The following is a 26,782-nucleotide window of genomic DNA, read 5'->3' as shown; positions in this document are numbered from 1 at the left end:
TGCCCAGGCCCCAGAATCCCAAGGAAATGCAATCCTTTATTGGAGAAATTAGGTTCTATAGACATTTCATTTCCCATGTTGCAAAATATCCTACTTGTTTCAATATACAGCAGAAAAAAAGGTATTACATGCAAGTGGTCTACAGACAGTGACACAGCTTTTCTCAGGCTGAAAAAAGCCCTACAGTTGGCACTGTGCCTCATCCTGTTTTCAGTGGAGAAACCTCTTCTTCTTGCCGCAGATGCCTGACATCATAGATAGGAAGAAGTGCTGTCCCACAAGGAAGCTGATGGTTCTGAACATTCTTTTGTGTTGGTTTCCAAGATATTCAGTGCTGCCCAATGAAACTACTCCCAGACTGAAAAAGAGGCATGAGCTATCAATTATGCAGTTAAGAAATTTCACCCTTATCTTTACGGCATCATATTCCACTGCTGACAGACCACAAGCTGTTGACATGCACCACAGTTTAGCCTCCCAGACAGGAGAGCATGAAGGCTGCAACAGTGGGCATTGTCCTTATCAGCATATAAATACATCACCTACCAGCCGAATGGCTCCAAGCCAATGCTCATACTTGTCCCAGTTTCCAGCGGGTCAGGAACCTGAATTTGACACTCAGGAAGTCATCACATTTCAGCAGAACTCTGGTTGTTAACAGACACTTAATGATTTTGTTCTTGATGTTGTACTTGTGACAGCTCAGTTGCGAGCACACCCTATCTATACAGTTACTGAGTGGATTAAGCAACAGGGTTGGCCTCAGCATTTACCTGTAATGACACACAGTTTACTCAAAACACTCTTTCCATTAACACAAAGGCTTGCCCTCTGCAATGGTGTACTGCTTCTGCAAACAGAATACAAATGGCCTTAGGGTCATTATTCCTGGTTCTGCGCCCCACAGTACTTGCACTCCAACATGCAGGTCACTGTGACACATTCCATGTAAAACAACTTGCACACCATCACACATACGTGGCTGGCCATCAACAAGGGCATCGAGTACACCATGTATACTCGGCAGCAATCTGGACCACCCGAGATGTTTTCACCCCAGCTCTCATAAGACCCTTGAAAGCATCACAACATTGACTTCACTGATCCTTTCTTGCATCAGATGTGGATATCTGTGATGGACACATACTGTAAATATTTCTTCATCCACTCTATGTGCACTGTACCAATGGTAAATGTCAATGAGGCCCTTTCATAAATCTTTGCTGTCAAGGACCTGCTGAAGATCATCATTGGCCCCAGGATTTGCCACATGTACATGATCAAAAAAGTCACACCACATGAAACTGATCAAGTCATCTTAGCAGAAGTATCAGATGTTTAAAGTGATTCAGACTTATTTGAAGTCATCATGAAAGGCATGATTCAGGACCCATGTGGCTTATTCAATAACAATTTGCCATGCACATCTGATGGGAAAAATACGAAACGATACCCAAGAGATTTATTTGCCGAGACTATCACTGACAATGATGGATGTCTCCTCTATCATCAAACAAAGATGGAAGTAAGTCAATTGCTTTAAATGCATGAATTGATGATGCTGACGTTAATAATCATATAGCTGTATCATATTCAGCATTACTCTTGAAAACCTAACAAGTATACATCAATGTCGGGTATTGCAGTTTGATGAAATCAATCATGTATATGTGAAACCATATAAACAATGGAAGTGATGTGGCAGTTTGTGGAGTGAGAAATACAACAGCATCTGCAAATGAAATTGACCAGTATCAGTTGGGATGCTACATTGGTAGCAACGAAGTAGTATGGCACATTTTATCATTTCCAATCTATGAATGACATCGAACAGTTGTTCATTTAGCAGTCCAGCTTTAAAATGGACAGCGTGTGTACTTAACAACAGAAAATGCCTGTACAAGAGCACTGTCACAACTGACAACAACATTAACTGCATGTTTTTCATTGTACAGGGAGTAAATGTTTGCTAATATACTACTTTAGTCTGAAGTGCCGCATGTCTGATGCCATGGCACAAAATCCAAAGAGATTCATACCTTCTCTGTGCAATATCAATGGAAATACTATCAATGACAATGCTGCTAAAGCAGAGTTACTAAACATAGCCTTTCAAAATTCCTTCAACAAAGCAGACAAAGTTAATATATCAGAATTTGAATCAACAGCAGCTGCCAACATGACTAATTTAGAAGCAGATATGCTTGGAACAGAGAAGCAACTTAAATCACTTAACAAAAGCAAGTCTTCTGGTCCAAATTGTACACCAATTAGGTTCCTTTCAGAGTATGCTGATGCAATAGCCCCTTACTTAACAACCATAACAGCCGCTCGCTTGACAAAAGAGCCCTACCCAAAGACTGGAAAGCTGTACAGATCACACCAATATTCAAGAAAGGCAATAGAGTAAACCCACTAAATTACAGGTCCATATCATTAATGTTGATATACAGCAGGATTTTGGAACATACGTAAAGTTCAAACATTATGAATTACCTCAAAGAGAAAAGTCCATTGACACCCAGTCAACACAGATGTAGAAAACATCAGTTTTGTAAAACACAACTAGCTCTTTACTCACACAAAGTGTTGAGTGCCATTTACAAGGAATTTCAGATTGATTCCATATTTCTAGATTTCTAGAAGGCTTTTGACACTGTACTTCACAAGCGGCTTGTAATCAAATTGCATGCTCATGGAATATCGTCTCAGTTATGCAACTGGATTCATGATTACCTGTCAGAGAGGTCACAGTTCATAGTAATTGATGGAAAGTCATTGAGTAAAACAGAAGAGATTTCTAGCATTCCCCAAGCTAGTGTTATAGGCCCTCTATTGTTCCTTACCTATGCAAATGATTTAGGAGACAATCTGCATAGCCATCTTAGGTTGTTTGCAGAAGGTGCTGGTGTTTATAATTTAGTAAAGTCATCAGAAGATCAAAACAAATTACAAAACAATTTATAAAAGATATTCACATGGTTCGAAAATTGACAATTGAATCTAAGTAACATGGGCGATAAAAGGAATCCACAAAACTTTGGTTACATGATAAATCAGTCAAATCTAAAGGCCGTAAATTCAACTAAATACCTAGGAATTACAATTATGAAGAACTTAAATTGGAAAGAACACATAGAAAATGTTGTGGGGAAGATGAACCAAAGACTGCCTTTTATTGGCAGAACACTTAGAAGATGCAACAGATCTACTGGAGAGACTGCCCACACTATGCTTGTTCATCCTCTTTTGGAGTACTGCTGTGCAGTGTGGGATCCTTACCAGAAAGGATTAATGGAGTACATCAAGAAAGTTCAAAGAAGAGCAGCATGTTTGTATTATCAAGAAAAAGGGAGACATTGTCATTGACATGATACTGGATTTGGGGTGGACATCATTAAAACAATGGCATTTTTCATTGCAGCAGAATCTTCTCGTGAAATTTCAATCACCAACTTTCTCCTCCAAGTGCGAAAACATTTTGTTGACATCAACCTACATAGGGAGAAATGATCACCATAATAAAATAATGGAAATCAGAACTCACACAAAAGATATAGGTGTTTGTTTTTTCTGTGAGCTATTCACGAGTGGGATAATCGAGAATTATTGTGAAAGTGGTTCACTGAACCCTCTGCCATGCTCTTAAGTGTGATTTGCAGAGTGACCACATAGATGTCAATGTAGATGTAAAAGTGCCGACATACTATGCATGGGGTGCATCAGTGAACAATTTTCAACATAGCAGACAAGTGAAAGCAGTTGTATGGAATATCAGTTTATATTCTATCAATGTGTTAGGCCAACAACACAATATTCATGCAAACACAGAATACTTTTATTTGTGATCACTGTTAATTAATGTACATGGAAGAAAATGCTCAAGTAAGTGCCACTTATCATGAAGCTTATCAAGAATTAAATATTTTTGAGAACAATGGACACTGTTACACTTAATGTGCTGGTGCACCGAATACTGTCCAACCCTAGCAAATACGCATTTCATTTGCAATGATATTGACAACACGCTTTGGAAAAAATATAAAGGCTACTTGAGTGAAGAAACCTTCACCATTTGCATGATACAAATTAAAATCTGGACATTCAGTTCACATCAAATATGTATAATACGCCATTTGTTTTGATTGAGGACATGTATTTTGCAGTCACTAACAAAGCATTAGTATAACTGGGAATGACTTAGCTGAATCTATCTGCAAAATGAGGTGTTTCCAATGACAAACATACTTTGATGTCAACAAATTGGTTGTTTGTTCAAACAAATTGTCCAAAATTGGTTTCAGAACAACATATAGTCTATGACAGAATTATGCATGCAATTACAAGCCAAAGTGGTGGATTGTATTTCATAGATGCACCCACAGGCACAAGCAAAAATTTTCTCATTTCACTTATTTTGGCTACCACATGATCAAGAAATAATACTGCACTGGCAATTACATCATGTGTTACTGTGACAACTCTTTTGGGTTGTGGCCAACCAGCACATTTGATACAGAAATTTCCATTGAATATGCAATTTACTGAGCCATCAATACCAACAAAAATTCTGGAATGGCTAAAGTACACCATCACGTTAACACATTATATGGGACAAATGTGCTGTGGTGCACAAAAAGCACTGGAAGCATTTCATCATACTCTTAGAAGTTTGAGAAGAATTGAACAGCTCTTCAGTGGTGCACTCATTTTATTGTCTGTTAATTTTCAACAAATTTTGCTAGATATGCCAAGTTCATCAGCTGCTGAAGAACTTAATGTATGTCTCAAATCATCAGTTTTATAATGGCATGTCAAGAAACTGATTTTGAAGAACAATATGCATGTCCAACAACAGCATGATCCATCTGCTGGAAGTTTTGCAAAACAGTTGTTGGATATTGGGGATGGAAAAATGGCTATAGATGAATCCGCACAATATATGTTACATTACAATACTGGTCTACATTATTGAAGAATCTTCAAAAGATGCGGTGGCTGCATCAAGAGTAAAACCAATAACCTGCACGTCAGTTACTGTCATATTTATTAATCATATCTCTACACCAGTATTCAGCACACAAAATTTGCCTAATGGGCTTTCTGACCACAAAGTCCTCCCTCCCTATTTAAAATAATACAAGCATACATGTGCATAAACAGTCTCTCATGACTAAAGACCACCTACAAATAGTGTATAAAATTTCCAACACTTTTATATTACTTAAGCATGAAACATGAGAAAATGATTATAGAGTACAACACTGAACGGAAAGCTACACCATTTTTTGATCATATGTGTCATTATTTTTACACTGTCTTTATACACATAAAACATATACAAAAACTCTTGACTGGCTATGAATACAAAAGAAGGACCATGGAAATAATCACCTTCTGTACAATGTAAATGTAACTTTAAAAAAAATTTAAAACAAACATGGACTCACATTTCCTAAAATGCTTTAAAAATAATTAAAAGATCATTAATAAAGTCACATCAAAGGCAAACAGATCTCCAACAATCAGTATATTGTAAACTCAAGTAATATGAGTAAGGTTCTTTGGGGAGTTGTCAAAGGTACCATAGAAGACAAATTCAAGAGAGATCTGCCTGAATATCACGAACCAAATGCAACAATAATTTCACATGCAAAACAGAAGAGTGAATTATTTAACCAGAATTTTTCTAAGTGTTATGATATCTTGCCTCGGATCACTGGACTAGCAAAGTCATTCAAAACTATACTGCCAACACCAGATAGGTCAGTTCTCCTGACCTAAGCAACTGAACTCAGGTAGTATGAGTAAAGACTTTTAGGAAGTTGTCAAAGGTACCACATGAGGCAAAGTGAAATCCACAGAATTGTCTCACTAATATGGGGTTGGTGGATCCCATATTAGTTGTTAAAGAATAATTCTCTGGCAATTTCCATACCACTGTGTAGTGTGATAAATAATTAGATATGCAGAGCATGTCTCCCAGAAGTATTCAAGAGTTCAAAGAAAATTTTGATCTTTCAAGAGGAGGACAGTCACAATGTAAACAATTATTTCCATAGTCTCAAGTACATCTAAGTTAACTGTGAAAGTCATCTACAACTGAGCAACAGATTTTTATATTTTTTTGTTGTTGATAAAATGGAACCACTATCTGTACATCAGTTTGGATTCCATGAAAACGGAGTAGTTAATGGCGAACTTTTCAGTTCCATTGATCACATTATTAGACCCATCAAATAAAGGAAACTTCTTCTGGACTTTTCATTTACCAAAGTAGGGCTTTACATCTCCTCAGTTGCTCATTATTACTTTAGAAGCTATAGTCAAGTAGCATCAGAGGCACAGCAAGTCACTGATTTCAATCATACTTCACCATAAAGTAAATAGTAGAAATCACAATCTCAGGATGTGAAACAGATTACTCTGACAAAACGCTGATAACCTGAGGAGTCCCAGAAACTTCAGTACCTATGCCTCTACCTCTCCTTTTCCTACTTCTATCAACACCTCACAAGTATTTCTCCTGTGTTATTTCCAATGACACAGATTTGCTCTTTAAATCTAACTCTGCTCTGTAACTGAAGTACAAGAGTAGTGATACAATTGATGCGTCCTGTCCTGACTGAATGGGAATAAATTGTCATTAAATGCAAGCAAGAGAACTCTATCCTCTTCTTATTGAATGAGTACTCTTCATTAAATTACTCTTGTCTATAAAAAGCAAAATTCCTACTTTTATGAATAATGTAAAGGAAATGCTAATAAAATACATTTTTTTATTCTGTTGGTGAATAGTTTATGTGGATTATATAACTTCATCCACAAACCTTAAAAGCAAAGTGAAAAATATTGGACCCTGAGACATTCCCAATTTCTGCTGCAAAATGTTTCCTCTTCTGGGATATATGTAGTGATTATTCTGTTATAGTCATTGTCATTGTCATTATTATTATTATTATTATTATTAGTAGTAGTAGTAGTAGTAGTAGTAGTAATAGTAGTAGCAGCAGCAGCAGTAATAGTAGTAGCAGCAGCAGCAGCAGTGGTGGTGGTATTAGTTTTATGTTTTAGCTGTTTTTCTGATCCTCTTTGAAAGGATTCAGAACACATGTCATCAACATTTTAAGCTCCTGCTGAAAAATGGAAAATGTGTGTTCCCTTTATTAAGCTTCTACCTCCACTTTACTATTTTTCTGTTACCTATAACATCTTAAACATTGTCCCATTTTCTTTCCTGCCAACCATCAAAACGTTTAATGTTTAGTTAGTCTTGAGACAGTTAAAAATTGCTGTAAATTATTGATTTCATGTAATATGCTTGAAATTATTATTTATTCCTACTATTATGTTTTCATTTTAACAATCAGATAGCTTAAAAAACATTTTAATAAACTTAAATAACAGGTCACTCACCAAGTAAAGAGTACAAGGTCTGTTCAAAAAAATTCTGGAACATTCGTAATTTTGTGCCATTGATATACTGGAGTGAAATTTGGCTTGAATCATTGTAGATGCCAATTGAAGACTGACTGTGAGAGAGATTGCAGAAGAATGTAGCATTTCAAGTGTATCGTGTCATGAAATCCTGACACAGCATCTTTGAATGCTTCGTGTTTCTGCCAAGTTCATCCCAGGCTCATGCATCAAGACCAGACCCTCGTTCCACGATCTGTGATGAGCCTTTGGTTCATGCAAATGAGAACAGGACATTTATTAAGAGAATCATAACTGGTGATGAGACATGGGTCTACAGTTATAATGTTGAGACCAAGGTTCAATCTTCACAATGGGTCAGGAAAGGTTCTTCAAGACCAAAAAAGCTCATCAGGTCAAGTAATATGTCAAAGCCATGCTGATAGTTTTCTTAGACTTTGAACAATTAGTTCATCATCATGAATTCGTGCTGCAAGGACAGACTGTTAATTGATGACACAGTTGGAATGTGTTGTCATGTCTGTGAGAAAATGTGAGAAAGAAATGGCCTGAAATGTGGAGAGACAATTCATGGCTCTTGCATTACTGCACATTCATCCCTGTTGGTGGATGTCTATTGTGCAAAAAATGAAATCACTGTGCTGCCTCATCCTCTGTACCCTCCAGACTTTTATTATTTCCAAAGTTGAAAATCCCATTGAAAGGACGCAGATTTGCAACTATAGATGAAATAAAAGAAAATTCACAGACGGCATTTCGTGTGATTCAACAAGAGGCATACCAAGATTGCTTCTGGAAGTGTAAACAGCACTGAAAGTAGTGTATCAATTGTGAAGGAGAGTATTTTGAAGGAGACCATGCACAATAAATAAAAGGTAAGCATAGAAAAATTTTGTGGACTAAGTTCCTGAATTTTTTGAACAGGTCTCGTATTGCTAGTTGTTATCACGGTTTTTGTTGTTGTTGTTGTTGTTGTTGTTATTCTTCTTCTTCTTCTTCTTCGCCTTCTTTCATGAATCAGTCATTTATAACCAGGTGTTATCAACACTTGTTGACCTTCATTTTAGCCCAGGATTCTTTCAAGCACAATGAGTGATCGTACTTCTATTGCTCCATTCATGTCTGTTTGGTTCTTCTCTCCTCTTCCTCAAAACTGAGATTTTCTTGACTGCATTTCACTCCTGTAAATTTGGTGATCCTAAGCTCTTAAAGTTTTCTTTCTCTTTGTTAGTACTTGCTGGGTACAATAATTTTATTTCTCAAAAATGTATGAATCTGATGGGTTATTTTTTTTAGGTCCATTCTTTTTCAATGTGTCCAAACAGTTGAATTATCCACATATGCTGTGTAACTATGACTGGGGATTTGCCTGTAGACTTCTGCACTGTTTTTGGATGACATTTTCCATCTTTTATTCTTGTTTCTAATATTTGTCTTGTAATTTTATGGTATTTTTTTCAGTTACTTTTTTTTTTGAAGAGGGTAAATACCTTTGATTTTTAGAGTGCTTCTGGTTTGATCAGTATTGTATGATATCAGATTTTACAATTCCAGGAAAGGCTTTTGTTGTTTTGTTCACTGAAATGTGATTTCTATTTTCTGATGTAGGAATTTCAAAGCCTTCCTTTTGTTATAGCTTTCAGTAATCCTTAAAATGAAGTATTTAAATTCCTTAGACTAAACAATTTGTTCTGTTTTGATGACAGTCATTTATTTATTTATTTTTCAAATGAAATTAGTAATTCAATTTTTCCCAGTTTGTTCCTGCAATATTTCAAGCTGTTTTAGTGTATCAGTGATATCTTTGCCAATTACTAGAATGACATCTGTGAATATTATATACTCTAATTCTATATCTTTGAGTTTAGGCCCTACTAAGTGAGTTGGTGCATGTGTTCTTCTCCGTCCCCTTACAGTTTTTTCAGGGGAACACTTGAATAGTAAATAAGCCACCTTTTGCTATACTCTTGTGTCTGTTTTAAATGGTTGCTCAGATCTATCATAAATTTCATTTTTTATTTCAAACAATGGAAAATCCAGGATGGATTTTTACTTTTTCTCTGTGAGCATTCATGATGTTTGTTGTCTTTTGACCTAATCCAAATTTAGCTCATATTTTGAAGCAAGATGCTTAGTCTATGCTGTCATATGCTTTTATGAAATCTTTCATGTCTAAACATGCAATGAAAAAATGTTTTATGTACCTGTAAGACCCTGTTCTCCTTTTGCCCCTTTCTCTCCGGGGAATCCCTCAGGACCTGGGCTGCCAGGAACACCTGGGCCACCCGTTGGGCCTTGTGGACCTCTCTCACCGGGACGTCCTGGGAAGCCATCCTCACCCTTTGGGCCTGTTGGACCAGGGAAGCCACGGGGACCTGGTGGACCAGGAGGACCCGGTCGTCCACGCCCTCCCTGTAGGGGAGAAGTTACAAAAGCATCTCACAAGTGCATACAAACATAATCAATACAATTTTGATAATGTAACAAGTAAATTCCTCCAGAATGAATTTTCACTCTCCAGCAGAGTGTGTGTTGATATGAAACACTCAGCAGATTAAAATTGTGTGTTGGACTGAGACTCGAATCTGGGACCTTAGCCTTTCACAGGCAAATGCTCTACCAACTGAGCTATCCAAGCATGACTCATAACCTTCCCTCAAAGCTTCACTTCTGTCAATACCTCATCTCCTACTTCCAAACTTCACAGATGTTCTCCTGCATATCTGGCACTAGTAGCACTCTTGGAAGAAAGAATTTGTGGAGAAATGTCTCAACCACAACCTAGGGGATTGTTTCCAGAATGACAAGGGTCTTAGGCTTGATTTCTGGTCTGACACACAGTTTTAATCTGCTAGGATGTTTCACGTAAATTCCTAATTGTAACAAAGAGAGATGTGAAATAATTTAAGTATGGAGTCATCTCCAAAAGAAAAAAATATACATAGTATGTTGAGCTACTTAAAACAAGAGAAGTTCAGAATTTGACAACTGCTACTACTTACTCCTGGTGGACCCTGTGGTCCTCTCAGACCCTGAGGACCAGGTGTTCCATCCCGTCCAGGTTCACCTTTCTGGCCAGGTCGTCCATCCAAACCATTCAGTCCGTCAAATCCCCTGTCTCCCTTCTGACCTTGGGGTCCAGGTGGTCCTGGATATCCATCTCTTCCCTAGGAACATTAATTATGTGCTAAACCAAAAATGTTGAAATAAAATGATAAATTAATAGAGACATTACCTAAAGAGTCTCATTTTCTAAGCAGTCAAATGTATGACCAGTCTTTTACTCCACAGATGAGGAGAAACCTACCAGAGTTGATTATGTGTAAAATCACAGATGCTATGAACAACACTAATAACCCACAATAAATTTTATTAGACTGAATGACCAATGTATGAATAAATTAGGGAGTGACAAAAATAATTTTATAAAATGGCAAGAATTCATGGAAATAACTGAAATTGCTTGTCATATTACAGTTTTCTGCTCAATGATTGTCAGATCATCTAATGTTTTCATACAGGGTGTTTCAAAAATGACCGGTATATTTGAAACGGCAATAAAAACTAAACGAGCAGCGATAGAAATACACCGTTTGCAATGTGCTTGAGACAACAGTACATTTTCAGGCGGACAAACTTTCGAAATTACAGTAGTTACAATTTTCAACAACAGATGGCGCTGCAAGTGATGTGAAAGATATAGAAGACAACGCAGTCTGTGGGTGCGCCATTCTGTACGTCGTCTTTCTGCTGTAAGCGTGTGCTGTTCACAACGTGCAAGTGTGCTGTAGACAACATGGTTTATTCCTTAGAACAGAGGATTTTTCTGGTGTTGGAATTCCACCGCCTAGAACACAGTGTTGTTGCAACAAGACGAAGTTTTCAATGGAGGTTTAATGTAACCAAAGGACCAAAAAGCGATACAATAAAGGATCTGTTCGAAAAATTTCAACGGACTGGGAACGTGACGGATGAACGTGCTGGAAAGGTAGGGCGACCGCGTACGGTGACCACAGAGGGCAACGCGCAGCTAGTGCAGCAGGTGATCCAACAGTGGCCTCGGGTTTCTATTCACCGTGTTGCAGCTGCGGTCCAAATGATGCCAACGTCCACGTATCGTCTCATGCGCCAGAGTTTACACCTCTATCCATACAAAATTCAAACGCGGCAACCCCTCAGCGCCACTACCATTGCTGCACGAGAGACATTCGCTAACGATATAGTGCACAGGATTGATGACGGCGATATGCATGTGGGCAGCATTTGGTTTACTGACGAAGCTTATTTTTACCTGGACGGCTTCGTCAATAAACAGAACTGGCGCATATGGGGAACCAAAAAGCCCCATGTTGCAGTCCCATCGTCCCTGCATTCTCAAAAAGTACTGGTCTGGGCCGCCATTTCTTCCAAAGGAATCATTGGCCCATTTTTCAGATCCAAAACGATTACTGCATCACGCTATCTGGACATTCTTCGTGAATTTGTGGCGGTACAAACTGCCTTAGACGACACTGCGAACACCTCGTGGTTTATGCAAGATGGTGCCCAGCCACATCACATGGCCAACGTCTTTAATTTCCTGAATGAATATTTCGATGATCGTGTGATTGCTTTGGGCTATCCGAAACATACAGGAGGCGGCGTGGATTGGCCTCCCTATTCACCAGACATGAACCCCTGTGACTTCTTTCTGTGGGGACACTTGAAAGACCAGGTGTACCACCAGAATCCAGAAACAATTGAACAGCTGAAGCAGTACATCTCATCTGCATGTGAAGCCATTCCGCCACACACGTTGTCAAAGGTTTCGGGTAATTTCATTCAGAGACTACGCCATATTATTGCTACGCATGGTGGATATGTGGAAAATATCGTAGAGTTTCCCAGACCGCAGCGCCATCTGTTGTTGAAAATTGTAACTACTGTAATTTCGAAAGTTTGTCTGCCTGAAAATGTACTGTTGTCCCAAGCATATTGCAACAAACGGTGTATTTCTATCGCTGCTCGTTTAGTTTTTATTGCCGTTTCAAATATACCGGTCGTTTTTGAAACACCCTGTATATGTTAACTGAGTAAATTTGCCAGTTATGAAAGGCCTATAGTTTGATGTGGAATCTGAACCACTGTGCAGCTTGATTTTCTTCACACATAAAAGTAGTTTCAGTGGTGACATTCAATTTAAGAGATAGAAAAATTCTAAGTAAGTGATCAAGCTCTAATCTTTGGACACATGATGTTACTAAACAACCAGTCTTAAATTGGTTTTTAGCATAGTTATGACAAACGTTAATCAAAATTCGTGTTTAATGTCCATCACTTACAAAATTAGACTGTTTTATTTGCTGTTTTATGCTCATAAGCCAACAGGGTTGCCGCAATTGTAACACCAGTTCCCGTCCAATCACTGAAGCTAAGCACTGTCAGGCTTGGCTAGCACTTGGATGGGTCACCATTCGGATCTGCCAAAAGTTGTTGGCAAGTGGGATACACTCAGCCCTTGTGAGGCCACTTGCAATTGAGGAGCTACTTGATTGAGAAGCAATGGCATTGGTCACGAAAACTGACAACAGATAGGTGAGCGGAATGCTGACCACATGGCCCTCCGTATCCACATCTGGTGATGCGTAAAGGCTCAGAACAACATGGTGGCTGGTTGGTACCATTGGGTCTTCAAGGCCTGTTTGGATGGTGTCTGTTTGTTTTTGTTTATGCTCAAAAATATGAAATATTCTAACTGCACACGTTATGTTATATACAACCTCTATAGCAAAATGTAAAGTTTCCTTTCAATAGATTTCTGAAACTGAATTTTGTCTTAAGTTATCACTAGGAACACAAAGCTAATATTTTTGAATGTTATTTGACAAGTTTGTACACCTAACAATTTCATCAACAAAGTAGATGAGAGTAGCTTTGAGTAAGCCCCTTCATATCAACTCCATCACATCTTCAAGAAGTCATATCTCTTAATTATTATTAACAATTAAACACAATCAATGACATCATGTTAGGTGAAGATAATTTACAAATGGATGAAGAATTAAATAAATAAGAAATAAAAATTACTTACACGTGGCCCTGTTGGGCCTGGTAAACCTTTTTCTCCCTTCATACCTGCTGCACCAGCAAATCCTTGATCTCCTGTCATGCCTTGCTCACCTTTCATTCCTTGAAGACCTGGTTCCCCCTGAAACATAATTAAACAACAGCAAGAAGTTTGTTTTAGTTTAGCAGTTGAAAAGAAGTTTAATCATTTCAATTACTTATTTAAAATGTAAGTACTTTGAAATGAAATACCTTTGGAATTTGCAAAAAGCTGTATCATTATTACCGAACAACAATAATTATCATTGAAGAACATATATACTTTTAACTCATAAGACAAAGAATACATGAGAAAAAGAAGTGACTTCTGATTATAATGCCTGCCATCATTGTTAAAGATTCACTTAGAGTTCGGTGTTGAGCAGTCTTAACTTGAATTTTATTAATATCTTTTTATCGGTTAGAGTTATATGTGTAAGCAGTCATGAAGGAGCATGCACAGCACGGCATGTTAGCACTCATAAACTATTCCACATATTTTGAAAGCTCAGCAAATAAAATGAGCTTTTGGCTGAAGGTCTCTGAAACATAGACAAACAATTTCTGTGCTCTGTTTTATAGCAGTGAAACACAACACACAAATGTTTACCACAGCTTAACATAACACTTCTTTCAAAACTTTTGTTTTTGTATTTGGATATGTTGTGACAACTAATTCCTCCTTTCTCGGTAATTAATTGCATGATAGGGCACTGTGTCACCCCTTTCAAAAGCTACCATCAAGACTTACACTACCTGACGAGAGAGATACATAGTTTGCTGCCTATTTCTCTCTCTCTCTCTCTCTCTCTCTCTGTCTCCCCCTCCCTCTCACCTTGATAGGGATCCTTGACATATATGCAAGATTGATTAGTCAGGAATTAGTCACTGAGAATTTTTGTGAATGAAATCTTGTCTGACAGTTGCTTAATCCACAATATTTTATAGGGTATATGACCAGATTTGGAGTTTTGGAATAGTTACCATTGGTTCCATGACAACCTTGGGGTGAGGAAGACCTCAGATTATTAAGTGATTTAATTTTTTAAACCAGATGATGTAACTGTAACTATTCCAAAACTGGTCATGTACCCAATAAAAGACTGTAGATTAAGCAACTATCCTGCAGTTTTCTTTGTTTTTCAAAATGATATTAGGGCCCCCCCATGAACCATGGACCTTGCTGTTGGTGGGGAGGCTTGCGTGCCTCAGCGATACAGATGGCCGTACCGTAGGTGCAACCACAACGGAGGGGTATCTGTTGAGAGGCCAGACAAACATGTGGTTCCTGAAGAGGGGCAGCAGCCTTTTCAGTAGTTGCGGGGGAAACAGTCTGGATGATTGACTGATCTGGCCTTGTAACATTAACCAAAACGGCCTTGCTGTGCTGGTACTGGGAACGACTGAAAGCAAGGGGAAACTACAGCCATAATTTTTCCCGAGGACATGCAGCTTTATTGTATGATTAAATGATGATGGCGTCCTCTTGGGTAAAATATTCCGGAGGTAAAATAGTACCCCATTCGGATCTCCGGGCGGAGACTACTCAGGAGGACGTTGTTATCAAGAGAAAGAAAACTGGCGTTCTACGAATCGGAGCATGGAATGTCAGATCCCTTAATCGGGCAGGTAGGTTAGAAAATTTAAAAAGGGAAATGGATAGGGTAAAGTTAGATATAATGGGAATTAGTGAAGTTCGGTGGCAGGAGGAACAAGACTTTTGGTCAGGTGATTACAGGGTTATAAATACAAAATCAAACAGGGGTAATGCAGGAGTAGGTTTAATAATGAATAAAAAAATAGGAGTGCGGGTTAGCTACTACAAACAGCATAGTGAACGCATTATTGTGGCCAAGATAGACACAAAGCCCATGCCTATTACAGTAGTACAAGTTTATATGCCAACTAGCTCTGCAGATGATGAAGAAATTGATGAAATGTATGACGAGATAAAAGAAATTATTCAGGTAGTGAAGGGAGACGAAAATTTAATAGTCATGGGTGACTGGAATTCGTCAGTAGGAAAAGGGAGAGAAGGAAACATAGTAGGTGAATATGGATTGGGGGGAAGAAATGAAAGAGGAAGCCGCCTTGTAGAATTTTGCACAGAGCATAACTTAATCATAGCTAACACTTGGTTCAAGAATCATAAAAGAAGGTTGTATACCTGGAAGAATCCTGGAGATACTAAAAGGTATCAGATAGATTATATAATGGTAAGACAGAGATTTAGGAACCAGGTTTTAAATTGTAAGACATTTCCAGGGGCAGATGTGGATTCTGACCACAATCTATTGGTTATGAACTGTAGATTGAAACTGAAGAAACTGCAAAAAGGTGAGAATTTAATGAGATGGGACCTGGATAAACTGAAAGAACCAGAAGTTGTAGAGAGTTTCAGGGAGAGCATAAGGGAACAATTGACAGGAATGGGGGAAAGAAATACAGTAGAAGAAGAATGGGTACCTCTGAGGGATGAAGTAGTGAAGGCAGCAGAGGATCAAGTAGGTAAAAAGACGAGGGCTAATAGAAATCCTTGGGTAACAGAAGAAATATTGAATTTAATTGATGAAAGGAGAAAATATAAAAATGCAGTAAATGAAGCAGGCAAAAAGGAATACAAACGTCTCAAAAATGAGACTGACAGGAAGTGCAAAATGGCTAAGCAGGGATGGCTAGAGGACAAATGTAAGGATGTAGAGGCCTGTCTCACTAGGAGTAAGATAGATACTGCCTACAGGAAAATTAAAGAGATCTTTGGAGAGAAGAGAACCACTTGTATGAATATCAAGAGCTCAGATGGCAACCCAGTTCTAAGCAAAGAAGGGAAGGCAGAAAGGTGGAAGGAGTATATAGAGGGTTTATACAAGGGCGATGTACTTGAGGACAATATTATGGAAATGGAAGAGGATGTAGATGAAGACGAAATGGGAGATAAGGTACTGTATGAAGAGTTTGACAGAGCACTGAAAGACTTGAGTCGAAACAAGGCCCTGGGAGTAGACAACATTCCATTAGAACTACTGATGGCCTTGGGAGAGCCAGTCATGACAAAATTCTACCATCTGGTGAGCAAGATGTATGAGACAGGCGAAATACCCTTAGACTTCAAGAAGAATATAATAATTCCAATCCCAAAGAAAGCAGGTGTTGACAGATGTGAAAATTACAGAACTATCAGTTTAATAAGTCACAGTTGCAAAATACTAACGCGAATTCTTTACAGACGAATGGAAAAACTGGTAGAAGTGGACCTCGGGGAAGATCAGTTTGGATTCCGTAGAAATGTTGGAACACGTGAGGCAATACTAACCTTACGACTTATCTTAGAAGAAAGATTAAGAAAAGACAAACCTACATTTCTAGCATTTGTAGACTTAGAGAAAGCTTTTGACAATGTTAACTGGAATACTCTCTTTCAAATTCTGAAGGTGGCAGGGGTAAAATACAGAGAGCGGAAGGCTATTTACAATTTGTACAGAAACCAGATGGCAGTTATAAGAGTCGAGGGGCATGAAAGGGAAGCAGTGGTTGGGAAAGGAGTGAGACAGGGTTGTAGCCTCTCCCCGATGTTATTCAATCTGTATATTGAGCAAGCAGTAAAGGAAACAAAAGAAAAATTTGGAGTAGGTATTAAAATTCATGGAGAAGAAGTAAAAACTTTGAGGTTTGCCGATGACATTGTAATTCTATCAGAGACAGCAAAGGACTTGGAAGAGCAGTTGAACGGAATGGACAGTGTCTTGAAAGGAGGATATAAGATGAACATCAACAAAAGCAAAACGAGGATAATGGAATGTAGTCAAATTAAATCTGGTGATGCTGAGGGAATTAGATTAGGAAATGAGACACTTAAAGTAGTAAAGGAGTTTTGCTATTTAGGGAGTAAAATAACTGATGGTGATCGAAGTAGAGAGGATATAAAATGTAGACTGGCAATGGCAAGGAAATCGTTTCTGAAGAAGAGAAATTTGTTAACATCGAGTATAGATTTAAGTGTCAGGAAGTCGTTTCTGAAAGTATTTGTATGGAGTGTTGCCATGTATGGAAGTGAAACATGGACGATAACTAGTTTGGACAAGAAGAGAATAGAAGCTTTCGAAATGTGGTGCTACAGAAGAATGCTGAAGATAAGGTGGGTAGATCACGTAACTAATGAGGAGGTACTGAATAGGATTGGGGAGAAGAGAAGTTTGTGGCACAACTTGACTAGAAGAAGGGATCGGTTGGTAGGACATGTTTTGAGGCATCAAGGGGTCACAAATTTAGCATTGGAGGGCAGCGTGGAGGGTAAAAATTGTAGAGGGAGACCAAGAGATGAATACACTAAGCAGATTCAGAAGGATGTAGGTTGCAGTAGGTACTGGGAGATGAAGAAGCTTGCACATGATAGAGTAGCATGTTGAGCTGCATCAAACCAGTCTCAGGACTGAAGACCACAACAACAACATTAAGGGCTTGGGTCAGTTAATGAGGAACATGTGTCATTCACTTCTATTAAAAATCATTTAATGTACGAAGTACAGTTTTTCTTGAGTTGTTACAATCTGCAATGATTTTTTTTCAGATCTCTTTATAAACAGTACCAATATCTATTAACAATCTCAGCTGCTGGCACTGTCTAGGAAGTCATTTATGCATATTGTGAACGTCAATGACTTGAGACAAGCTGGATATTGTCTTAATTTCCAATGAAAACTCTGCTGCCAAAATGACACACTGAGTTCTATCTGACTAGAAAGTCCTAGTGCAGTGATAAATTGAATCAGATATTTCATAAGTCAGATATTTCATAAGTATGAATTCACTTCCTTAAACTAAGAAGCAGAGTTCCCCTGAGAAACAAAGTGCTCTTCTTACTGGATCTGGCTCCTGTGACTCGAAAGAGTGAGCCTTCTTTCACAAGATCTGCTCCAGGAACTCATGCTGGTTAGGCAATTGTTCCAGCCTCATGAAAGTCACCATATCTTACAATATACATGCCCCAGAAATTTGCAAGAACTTAACACAAGGAATAAAGGTATGGATTTTTAATCATCATTGCTCAGAGCCTTCTTAAAATATATTTGTTGCCCATGGAGCATGGGATATCAATTCAAAATATGTCAAAATGAATGGGTGAACAGTTCAAATTTAACCTGGCTGACAGATTTCTAAGACCTTAATAACTATGACAAGTAACTAATGTATTATTCTTATGCTCTATATTTTATTCCACAGTGGATGTAATTGAAATTCAAGATAATTAATATGAAATATGACCAAACTAGATCTTTATGGACTGTAAGAGTTTAGTGGACTACCTAGAAGTATTTTTTTTTCTCAAAACATTCATACTAGACTACCAACTAATAGGAGAAGCTGTAAGCAGTATTCTCCAAACAAGTTTCTCAAAATGATTGTAATGCTTGAAAAATATGTTACTGCAATCAGTTTGCCATTTTGATAAAATCAGCATTCTCTTATCACTTTAGAGAGCTGACAGACAACCATTTAATCATGTAACAAATAAATTTTTTTTCTCTCGAAAATCTGCAAACACAAATAAAACATAAAGTTCAATTGAATAAATTCTTCAGTATGACTATCTTGAGTGAATTCGTTTTGTTTCTTGGACACTTACATAAAACTTGTGACAGCTGTATTATTCAGGGACTAGAATCTGGGAAAATGGTTTCAAATACAAAAGCAAATAGCATACGAGTTCTGTTCAAAAAATTCTGGAAGATTAATAATTTCAGACCAAAGGTGTGTTGGAGTGACGTGTGGTCGCCATACCTGATATGCCTGTGTTTAATGTGTAATTGCCAGAAGTTTCATTGTTGTACATCTGTTAGTTATTATTCAGTGCTGTATTGAGTAGAACATTGTGTCACACAGTTTGCAAATTTCGAGAGGGCAGAGTTAGAGGAGCAACATGTCTGCATTAAATATTGCATGAAACTCAAGAAAACATTTACAGAGACACACCAAATGATGCAGAAGGCCTACAGTGATGAGTACTTAAGCCATACACACAGTTTAGAAACAGCCAAACAAAAGTTAAAGCCAACCCTCATTCAGGATGCCCTTCGACATTTACCGACGACACTCATGTCAGGAATGTCAAAGAAAATGTGCATGCCAATTGAAGACTGACTGTGAGAGAGAATGCAGAAGAATTAACATTTCAGTTGGATCATGCCATGAAATCCTGACAAAGCACCTTGGAATGCATTGTGTTGCCACTGAATTCATACCACTGTTCATGAGTTATGACTAGAAAGACCTTCGCCTCACAATCTGTGATGAGTTTTCAAATCACACAAATGAGAACAAGTTGTTCTTTAAGATAATCATAACTGGTGCTGAGACTTGGATCTATGGTTATATTGTTGAGACTAACGTTCCCTCTTCCCAGTGGGTTGGAAAGGTTCTCCAAGAGCAAATAAAGCTCGTCAAGTCAGGTCAAATGTCAAAGTCATGTTGATAGTTTTCTTTGACTGTGAAGGTTTAGTTAATTCTGAAATCACGCCATAGCGAAAAACTGTTAACTGATGGTCTATTGGGACAGTGATAAAGTATGACACCAGTGAAAAAGTATGACAAGGAAACAGCCTGAAATGTGGCAAGGCAATTCATGGCTCTTGTATCACGATAATGCACCTGCACATTCAGCTCTGTTGGTGCATGACTATTGCACAAAGAACAAAATCACTGTGCTGCCTCATTCTCCATACTCTGCAGACCTGACCCCCGAAGACTTTTTTATTTCCAAAGTCAAAAACCCAACTGAAAGGAAGAAGGCTTGGAATGATAGATGAGATAAAAGGAAATTTGCAGATGGCACTTCTTGCGATCCAGCAAGAGGTGCGCCAAGACTGTTTCCGGAAGTGAAATGGCATTGGGAGTGGTTTATCAATTGTGGAGGAGAGTATTTCAAAGGACACCATGCACAATAAGTAAACAATAAACATAGAAAAAAATTGTGGACAAAGTTTCAGAAGTTTTTGCAGAGCCCTCATACTTGAGTCCCAGCCACATAATAAATAAATAAATTAAATACAGAAGAAAATCGTATCATCAATTTGTTATCCATCATTTGCAGTGTTTGAACAGAATACACAAGCAGTTATAAGTATGTTCTACTTGGATACTCCATAAAGTATGTCTTGACATGCTTTCTAATGTAGTAACTCTGTTTGACGTATTTCTCATTTTACCACACATGGACCTATAAAAATGATTATTCATTACTTCAAACAAAGTCAAAAACCCAACTGGAAGGATGAAGGCTTGGAATGATAGATGAGATAAAAGGAAATTTGCAGATGGCACTTCTTGCGATCCAGCAAGAGATGCGCCAAGACTGTTTCCGGAAGTGAAATGGCATTGGGAGTGGTTTATCAATTGTGGAGGAGAGTATTTCAAAGGACACCATGCACAATAAGTAAACAATAAACATAGAAAAAAATTGTGGACAAAGTTTCAGAAGTTTTTGCAGAGCCCTCATACTTGAGTCCCAGCCACATAATAAATAAATAAATTAAATACAGAAGAAAATCGTATCATCAATTTGTTATCCATCATTTGCAGTGTTTGAACAGAATACACAAGCAGTTATAAGTATGTTCTACTTGGATACTCCATAAAGTATGTCTTGACATGCTTTCTAATGTAGTAACTCTGTTTGACGTATTTCTCATTTTACCACACATGGACCTATAAAAATGATTATTCATTACTTCAAACAAAGTCAAAAACCCAACTGGAAGGATGAAGGCTTGGAATGATAGATGAGATAAAAGGAAATTTGCAGATGGCACTTCTTGCGATCCAGCAAGAGATGCGCCAAGACTGTTTCCGGAAGTGAAATGGCATTGGGAGTGGTTTATCAATTGTGGAGGAGAGTATTTCAAAGGACACCATGCACAATAAGTAAACAATAAACATAGAAAAAAATTGTGGACAAAGTTTCAGAAGTTTTTGCAGAGCCCTCATACTTGAGTCCCAGCCACATAATAAATAAATTAATTAAATACAGAAGAAAATCATATCATCAATTTGTTATCCATCATTTGCAGTGTTTGAACAGAATACACAAGCAGTTATAAGTATGTTCTACTTGGATACTCCATAAAGTATGTCTTGACATGCTTTCTAATGTAGTAACTCTGTTTGACGTATTTCTCATTTTACCACACATGGACCTATAAAAATGATTATTCATTACTTCAAACAATGGAACATTGAGGATGGAATGTAACAATACTATGAAAAAGAAAGTTGCTATTCACCATATAGCAGAGATGCTGAGTTGCTGATAGGCACAACAAAAAGACTGTCACAAGTAAAGCTTTCAGCCATTAAGGTCTTCGTCAGCAATGCCATTAAAGTCTTTGTCAGCAATAGACAACAGACACAAATACACACACACACACTCACACAAACACAACTCACACACACAACTGCAGTCTCAGACAACCGAACCCACACTGCAAGCAGCAGCGCCAGTGCATGATGGGAGTGGCTACTGGATGGGGGTAAGGAGGAGGCTGGGGTGGGGACTGGGAGGGATAGTATAGTGGGGGCGGCAGACAGTAAAGTGCTGCAGGTTAGATGGAGGGCAGAGGAGAGGGTGGGAGGGGGAGGGGGAGGGAGTAATGGAAAAGGAGAGAAGTAAAGAGACTGGGTGTGATGATGGAATGACAGCTATGTAGTGCTGGAATGGCAACAGGTAAGAAGCTGGATGGGTGAGGACACTGACTAACGAAGGTTGTGGCCAAGAGGGTTATGGGAACGTAGGATGTATTGCAGGGAAAGTTCCCACCAGCACAATTCAGAAAAGCTGATGTTGGTGGGAAGGATCCACATGGCACAGGCTGTGAATCAGTCATTGAAATGAAGGATGTCATGTTTGCACAGGGTGTTCAGCAACAGGGTGGTCCACTTGTTTCTTGGCCACAGTTCGTGGGTGGCCAGTCATGCCACTCCCCTGCCCTCCGTCTAACATGCAGCACTTCATCATCCGCCACCCCCACTATACTACCCCTCCACCTTCCCACCCCAGCCTCCTCCTTACCCCCACCCAGTCACCACTCCCATCATGCACTGGTGCTGCTGCTCACAGTGTGGTTTCAGTTGCCTGAGACTGCAGTCATGTGTATGTGTGTGTGTGTGTGTGTGTGTGTGTGTGTGTGTGTGTGTGTGTCGTATATTGTTGACAAAGGCCTTGATGACTAAAAGCTTTATATGTGACAGTCTTTTTGTTGTGCCTATCTGCGACTCAGCACCTCCGCTAATGGTGAGTAGCAACTTTCCTTTTCATAATATTATTCATTACTTCCACACATAGTACAACCCACCTAATTATCTAATTGTGTTTTCACAAATGTCATATCTGATTAAAGCCTTTTTTTATATTATGTGCATCTATCATTGAGGCCACATGAACGTACATTTGGTTGTGTGTGTGTGTGTGTGTGTGTGTGTGTGTGTGTGTGTGTGTGTGTGTGTGTGTGTGTGTGTGTGTGAGAGAGAGAGAGAGAGAGAGAGAGAGAGAGAAAGAGAGAGAGAGAGAGAGAGAGAGAGAGCTCTTTGTTATTTCTCTATGGCAAACAAAAGACAATGTGTAAATACCAAATGCTCAATGTAAAATGGTAATTGCTGCGAAAATAATTCCAATGTATAAACTTTGTGTTCAGCAAATATCAGTAATTGTTGTGGATATAGAAAGGAAAGTTCTGGCAGAATGTAATTAATTTAGGAGTAAAAAAATCAGTCACTGAATAGCGTTGAGTTGTCAAATATTCACAGAAAAAAGAGAATGAAAACTTACTAGCTTTCAGAAAGAATCCTTTGATAAGCTAGAGTACAAATACACACACAAAAAAAAAAACCACACACCTATGCCCCTGCAATACAGCCTAGTTGCCTGTGAACAGCATTTTAACAGTGATGAGAATTTCATGGCTCAATATGCTTAAGGTCTGATGAGGCCTTTCACAGACAGCCACTACCCCTCCATCTCTCTTCCCCATCCACTCCCACCAAACCTAGTCCACAAACAGACTTCTTGTGACAGATCCTCACACAAACCTAATTCTTCAACCACATTCAAGAATGAGCTACAAATGTACACCCACATCTTCATCCAGTCACCCTGGACTGGAACAACTCAACCATTACTCTGCCATGGCTTTGAGTATCTGTTATCATGACCAGAAATGAGGGACATCCTACCCAAGATCCTTTCTACACCTGCTTTAGTCGTATTCCGTAGCCCACTCAACCCACACATCATCCTGGTCCATATACAAATTCTGCTCGAATCTGTGCATAGCTTTTTATGTTTGCATGACAACCAACTAGCTGCCCACCAGAATGAATGGTCACTGCCAAGCTGTGGCCAAGAATACCCACCCACCAGCAACTGCTGAGCAAAACGTGCTCAAGTTCAATCGAGTTCAATGGCTACTTCACAACCTGTGCCACCTGGATCCTTCCCTCCAGCACCGGAACTATGTAAATGGGAGTTATTGTTGCAACACATCCTTTGTTCCCATAATCCTCCTGGCCTCAGACATCAGTAACCCACTCTTCCCACATCCTCTGGCCAGATCTCCACTTCATCTGTCCTGTCATCCCCTTCCAGTCCACACTTCCATGTCATCGTCACCATGTACCATACCTCACTTGCTCTGGACCTGTGTATCACATGCCTAGCCCATTCACATGTCACCCCTCCCTCCCTCCTTCCTAGTCAGCACACTTGCCACTTCCTTCTGAGTTGTTAGCTACACATCCCCAACCCCTCTTCTTGCTTACCACTCTTCCTTCCTTTATGCACCCCAACCTAGTACATCTGCTGAATTGTAATCCCAGTATTGTGTGTCTAACTGGCACAATGTAGAGACATAGGCATATGTGTGCATATGTGTGTGTCCGTGTACTCTTTTGTCAACGGTTCTTCCAAAAGCTAACCACACTTCTCCCATTTCTGTGTGTGCTTATCAACAACTCAATGGTTATGCTATTTAGTGAGTGGTTTCCTCCAGTCCTAAATTTTAATTGTTGCAGAGTATATTTCTGGAATCATTCTGAGTCTTGAATATGTATAACAAGATTGACTTTATGTAAAATGTTAAAATACAGCTATACTATGTGGGGTATTGTTTTTCTTATTTATTCAAATACCTAACTTATCTGAAAACAGAGATTGGTTTTCATGCCTTTTGAGCCACATCACTGGAGGGAAGTGGTTATGACAAAAAATGAAAGAGAAAATACAAAACAGTACACATTCAAACAACTGATACAAAACTTGTCAGCATTCATCAGATTCGTGTCCTTGTGGTAACTGATTACTATTTGCACTGACAGGAATAGTCAGAATAGATCAAGTTACTGAGTGTGCACATACTCTATAAAAAGCACTAATGAAATTTATATCTGAGTAAATGCCACCCATCAATCAGGTGCAGGCTGATGGTTGACTTTCAAAACTTTTGTTTGATTTTCCATCCTGAAATATTCCATGATCATAATATTTCACAGTAATTACAATTTTACATTTTTATTACCCTTTCTCCCATCTCTCCTGGTTCTCCTTTTGGTCCAACCACTACTCCTGATGGGCCTTCTTCATCAAAGGGAAGTACTGCTGGTCTTCCAGTTGGACCACGTTCACCTTTTTGACCTTTATCACCTTTTTGACCTTCAAAGCCAAGTCCAATGTTTCCCTTCTCACCTTTGGCACCAGGTGGGCCCCTAGGACCCTGAAACAGGATCATATACACATTGGCACAATTTCTATAATTTTGAATCTTAATTTACTGTAATGAAAGATTATATTAAAATGCCAGAGTATTTGTAACTGATCACTAAACTATGCTGGTGAGCAACATCAATGTCAAATCATTCAGAAAAAACTATATGCCTTACAGGGTCACTTTATAATGCCCTGAACAGTAACAGCACATACATTAAGAAGAGGAAATGTATTTGAAAAGGCCATCTATGATCATAAAAAATGTTTTTATTAACTGCACATGGGCTGCACTAGTGTTAAAGTTAATCATCAAAATGAAAGAAATAAGGAATCTGACATTTCAGAAGAGAGAGCTTGTAATGACCAAGTTGTGTATCTGGAAATAAGTGTATGTTTAAAAATAAATACATTTCTACTAGACACAGTGAAAATAAAAACACAACAAAAGAAAACTTAAAACCTGAATTTAAATTTTCTAAAGGTGTATTATTAGTGCATACTATATTTGGCATATTTCTTAGCAGCCACTTGATGTTTGGAATCACTTACCATAGGGCCCACCTCTCCCTTAATTCCAGGAAAACCAGATGGTCCAGGACTCCCAGGGAGACCTTGTACACCTCTAACTCCATCAAGGCCTGGTTCACCTTTCTGGCCTTTAGGGAACAGGCCGGCATACGCTGGCTCTCCCTTCTCACCCTTAGAACCTGGAAGACCGGGGATACCACGCGGACCAGATTGTCCAGGGTAACCAGGTGGTCCTTGGGCCCCCTGTAAAACAGAAAAAGTAAATTTTATATTTACACCTTAATTAATCTGGAAACAATTCCAAAATTCTCAAAGCAAGGAGAATAGTTAAAGCATTTTCTATCAATATCACAAACATTATTGCCTACTCTATAGAGAAATATACATCTGTAAATGATTCAAAATTCCTTTATGATTGCCCACCACATAATTTCTGCATTTTGCAAGAGGAATGACAGCAATTTATTTAATTGAAGAATTGCAAAAGACATGAGCACTTACCAAACAGGGCATTTTAAAAATTAATTTTATTACAGATTGCATATCCAACAATACTTACATCTGTCCCATTGCAACCATCAACACCTGGAAGACCTGGAGGACCTGGGAAGCCCTGTTGTCCAGGAACACCATTGGTTCCAGGAAATCCTGGCATCCCCATTTTCCCCTGCAAAAATTCATGGAAAAAATGAAATAGTTTATTATAATATATGCAGATTTTTTAATTATTTTGAACTTGAACAAAAATGACGTTTCCACCTTATCAAAAATATTTTCATTTCCCAAGATCTCATTCACAATTTTTCTGTAAAAGAAGATGTCTTGTACAAAAAATTAATAATTTAGAAGAGCTTGCATTATATCTCCTGTCACATTACCTTTCCAAAATACATTACAGTATTCACTGAAATATTCTGGAAATCCATGTTCATTACAATTAATTTGTTCAGTATATATTTTCTCTCTGCTATACTTTTCGTTAAG

General features: G+C 38.5%; 1 protein-coding gene across 1 annotated transcript in view; it reads right to left on the bottom strand.

Annotated features, from left to right (window-relative positions):
* The window catches only part of LOC126484414 (collagen alpha-2(IV) chain), a 277,927-nt gene that overhangs the window by 123,472 nt on the left and 127,673 nt on the right, over window positions 1-26,782 (bottom strand). The window contains exons 4-9 of the mRNA XM_050107923.1: window positions 26,358-26,465; window positions 25,820-26,041; window positions 25,083-25,277; window positions 13,508-13,624; window positions 10,440-10,604; window positions 9,642-9,849 (exon numbers count right to left, since the gene is read on the bottom strand). Coding sequence (XP_049963880.1) covers window positions 9,642-9,849; window positions 10,440-10,604; window positions 13,508-13,624; window positions 25,083-25,277; window positions 25,820-26,041; window positions 26,358-26,465 — 1,015 coding nt within the window. The remainder of the gene's footprint in view (window positions 1-9,641; window positions 9,850-10,439; window positions 10,605-13,507; window positions 13,625-25,082; window positions 25,278-25,819; window positions 26,042-26,357; window positions 26,466-26,782) is intronic.

This window comes from Schistocerca serialis, chromosome 6 (genome assembly GCF_023864345.2).
Source record: "Schistocerca serialis cubense isolate TAMUIC-IGC-003099 chromosome 6, iqSchSeri2.2, whole genome shotgun sequence".
In the NCBI taxonomy this organism is placed as follows: domain Eukaryota; kingdom Metazoa; phylum Arthropoda; class Insecta; order Orthoptera; family Acrididae; genus Schistocerca; species Schistocerca serialis.
The sequence above is the reverse complement of the archived record's forward strand: the minus strand, read 5'-3'. Positions and strand labels throughout refer to the sequence as shown.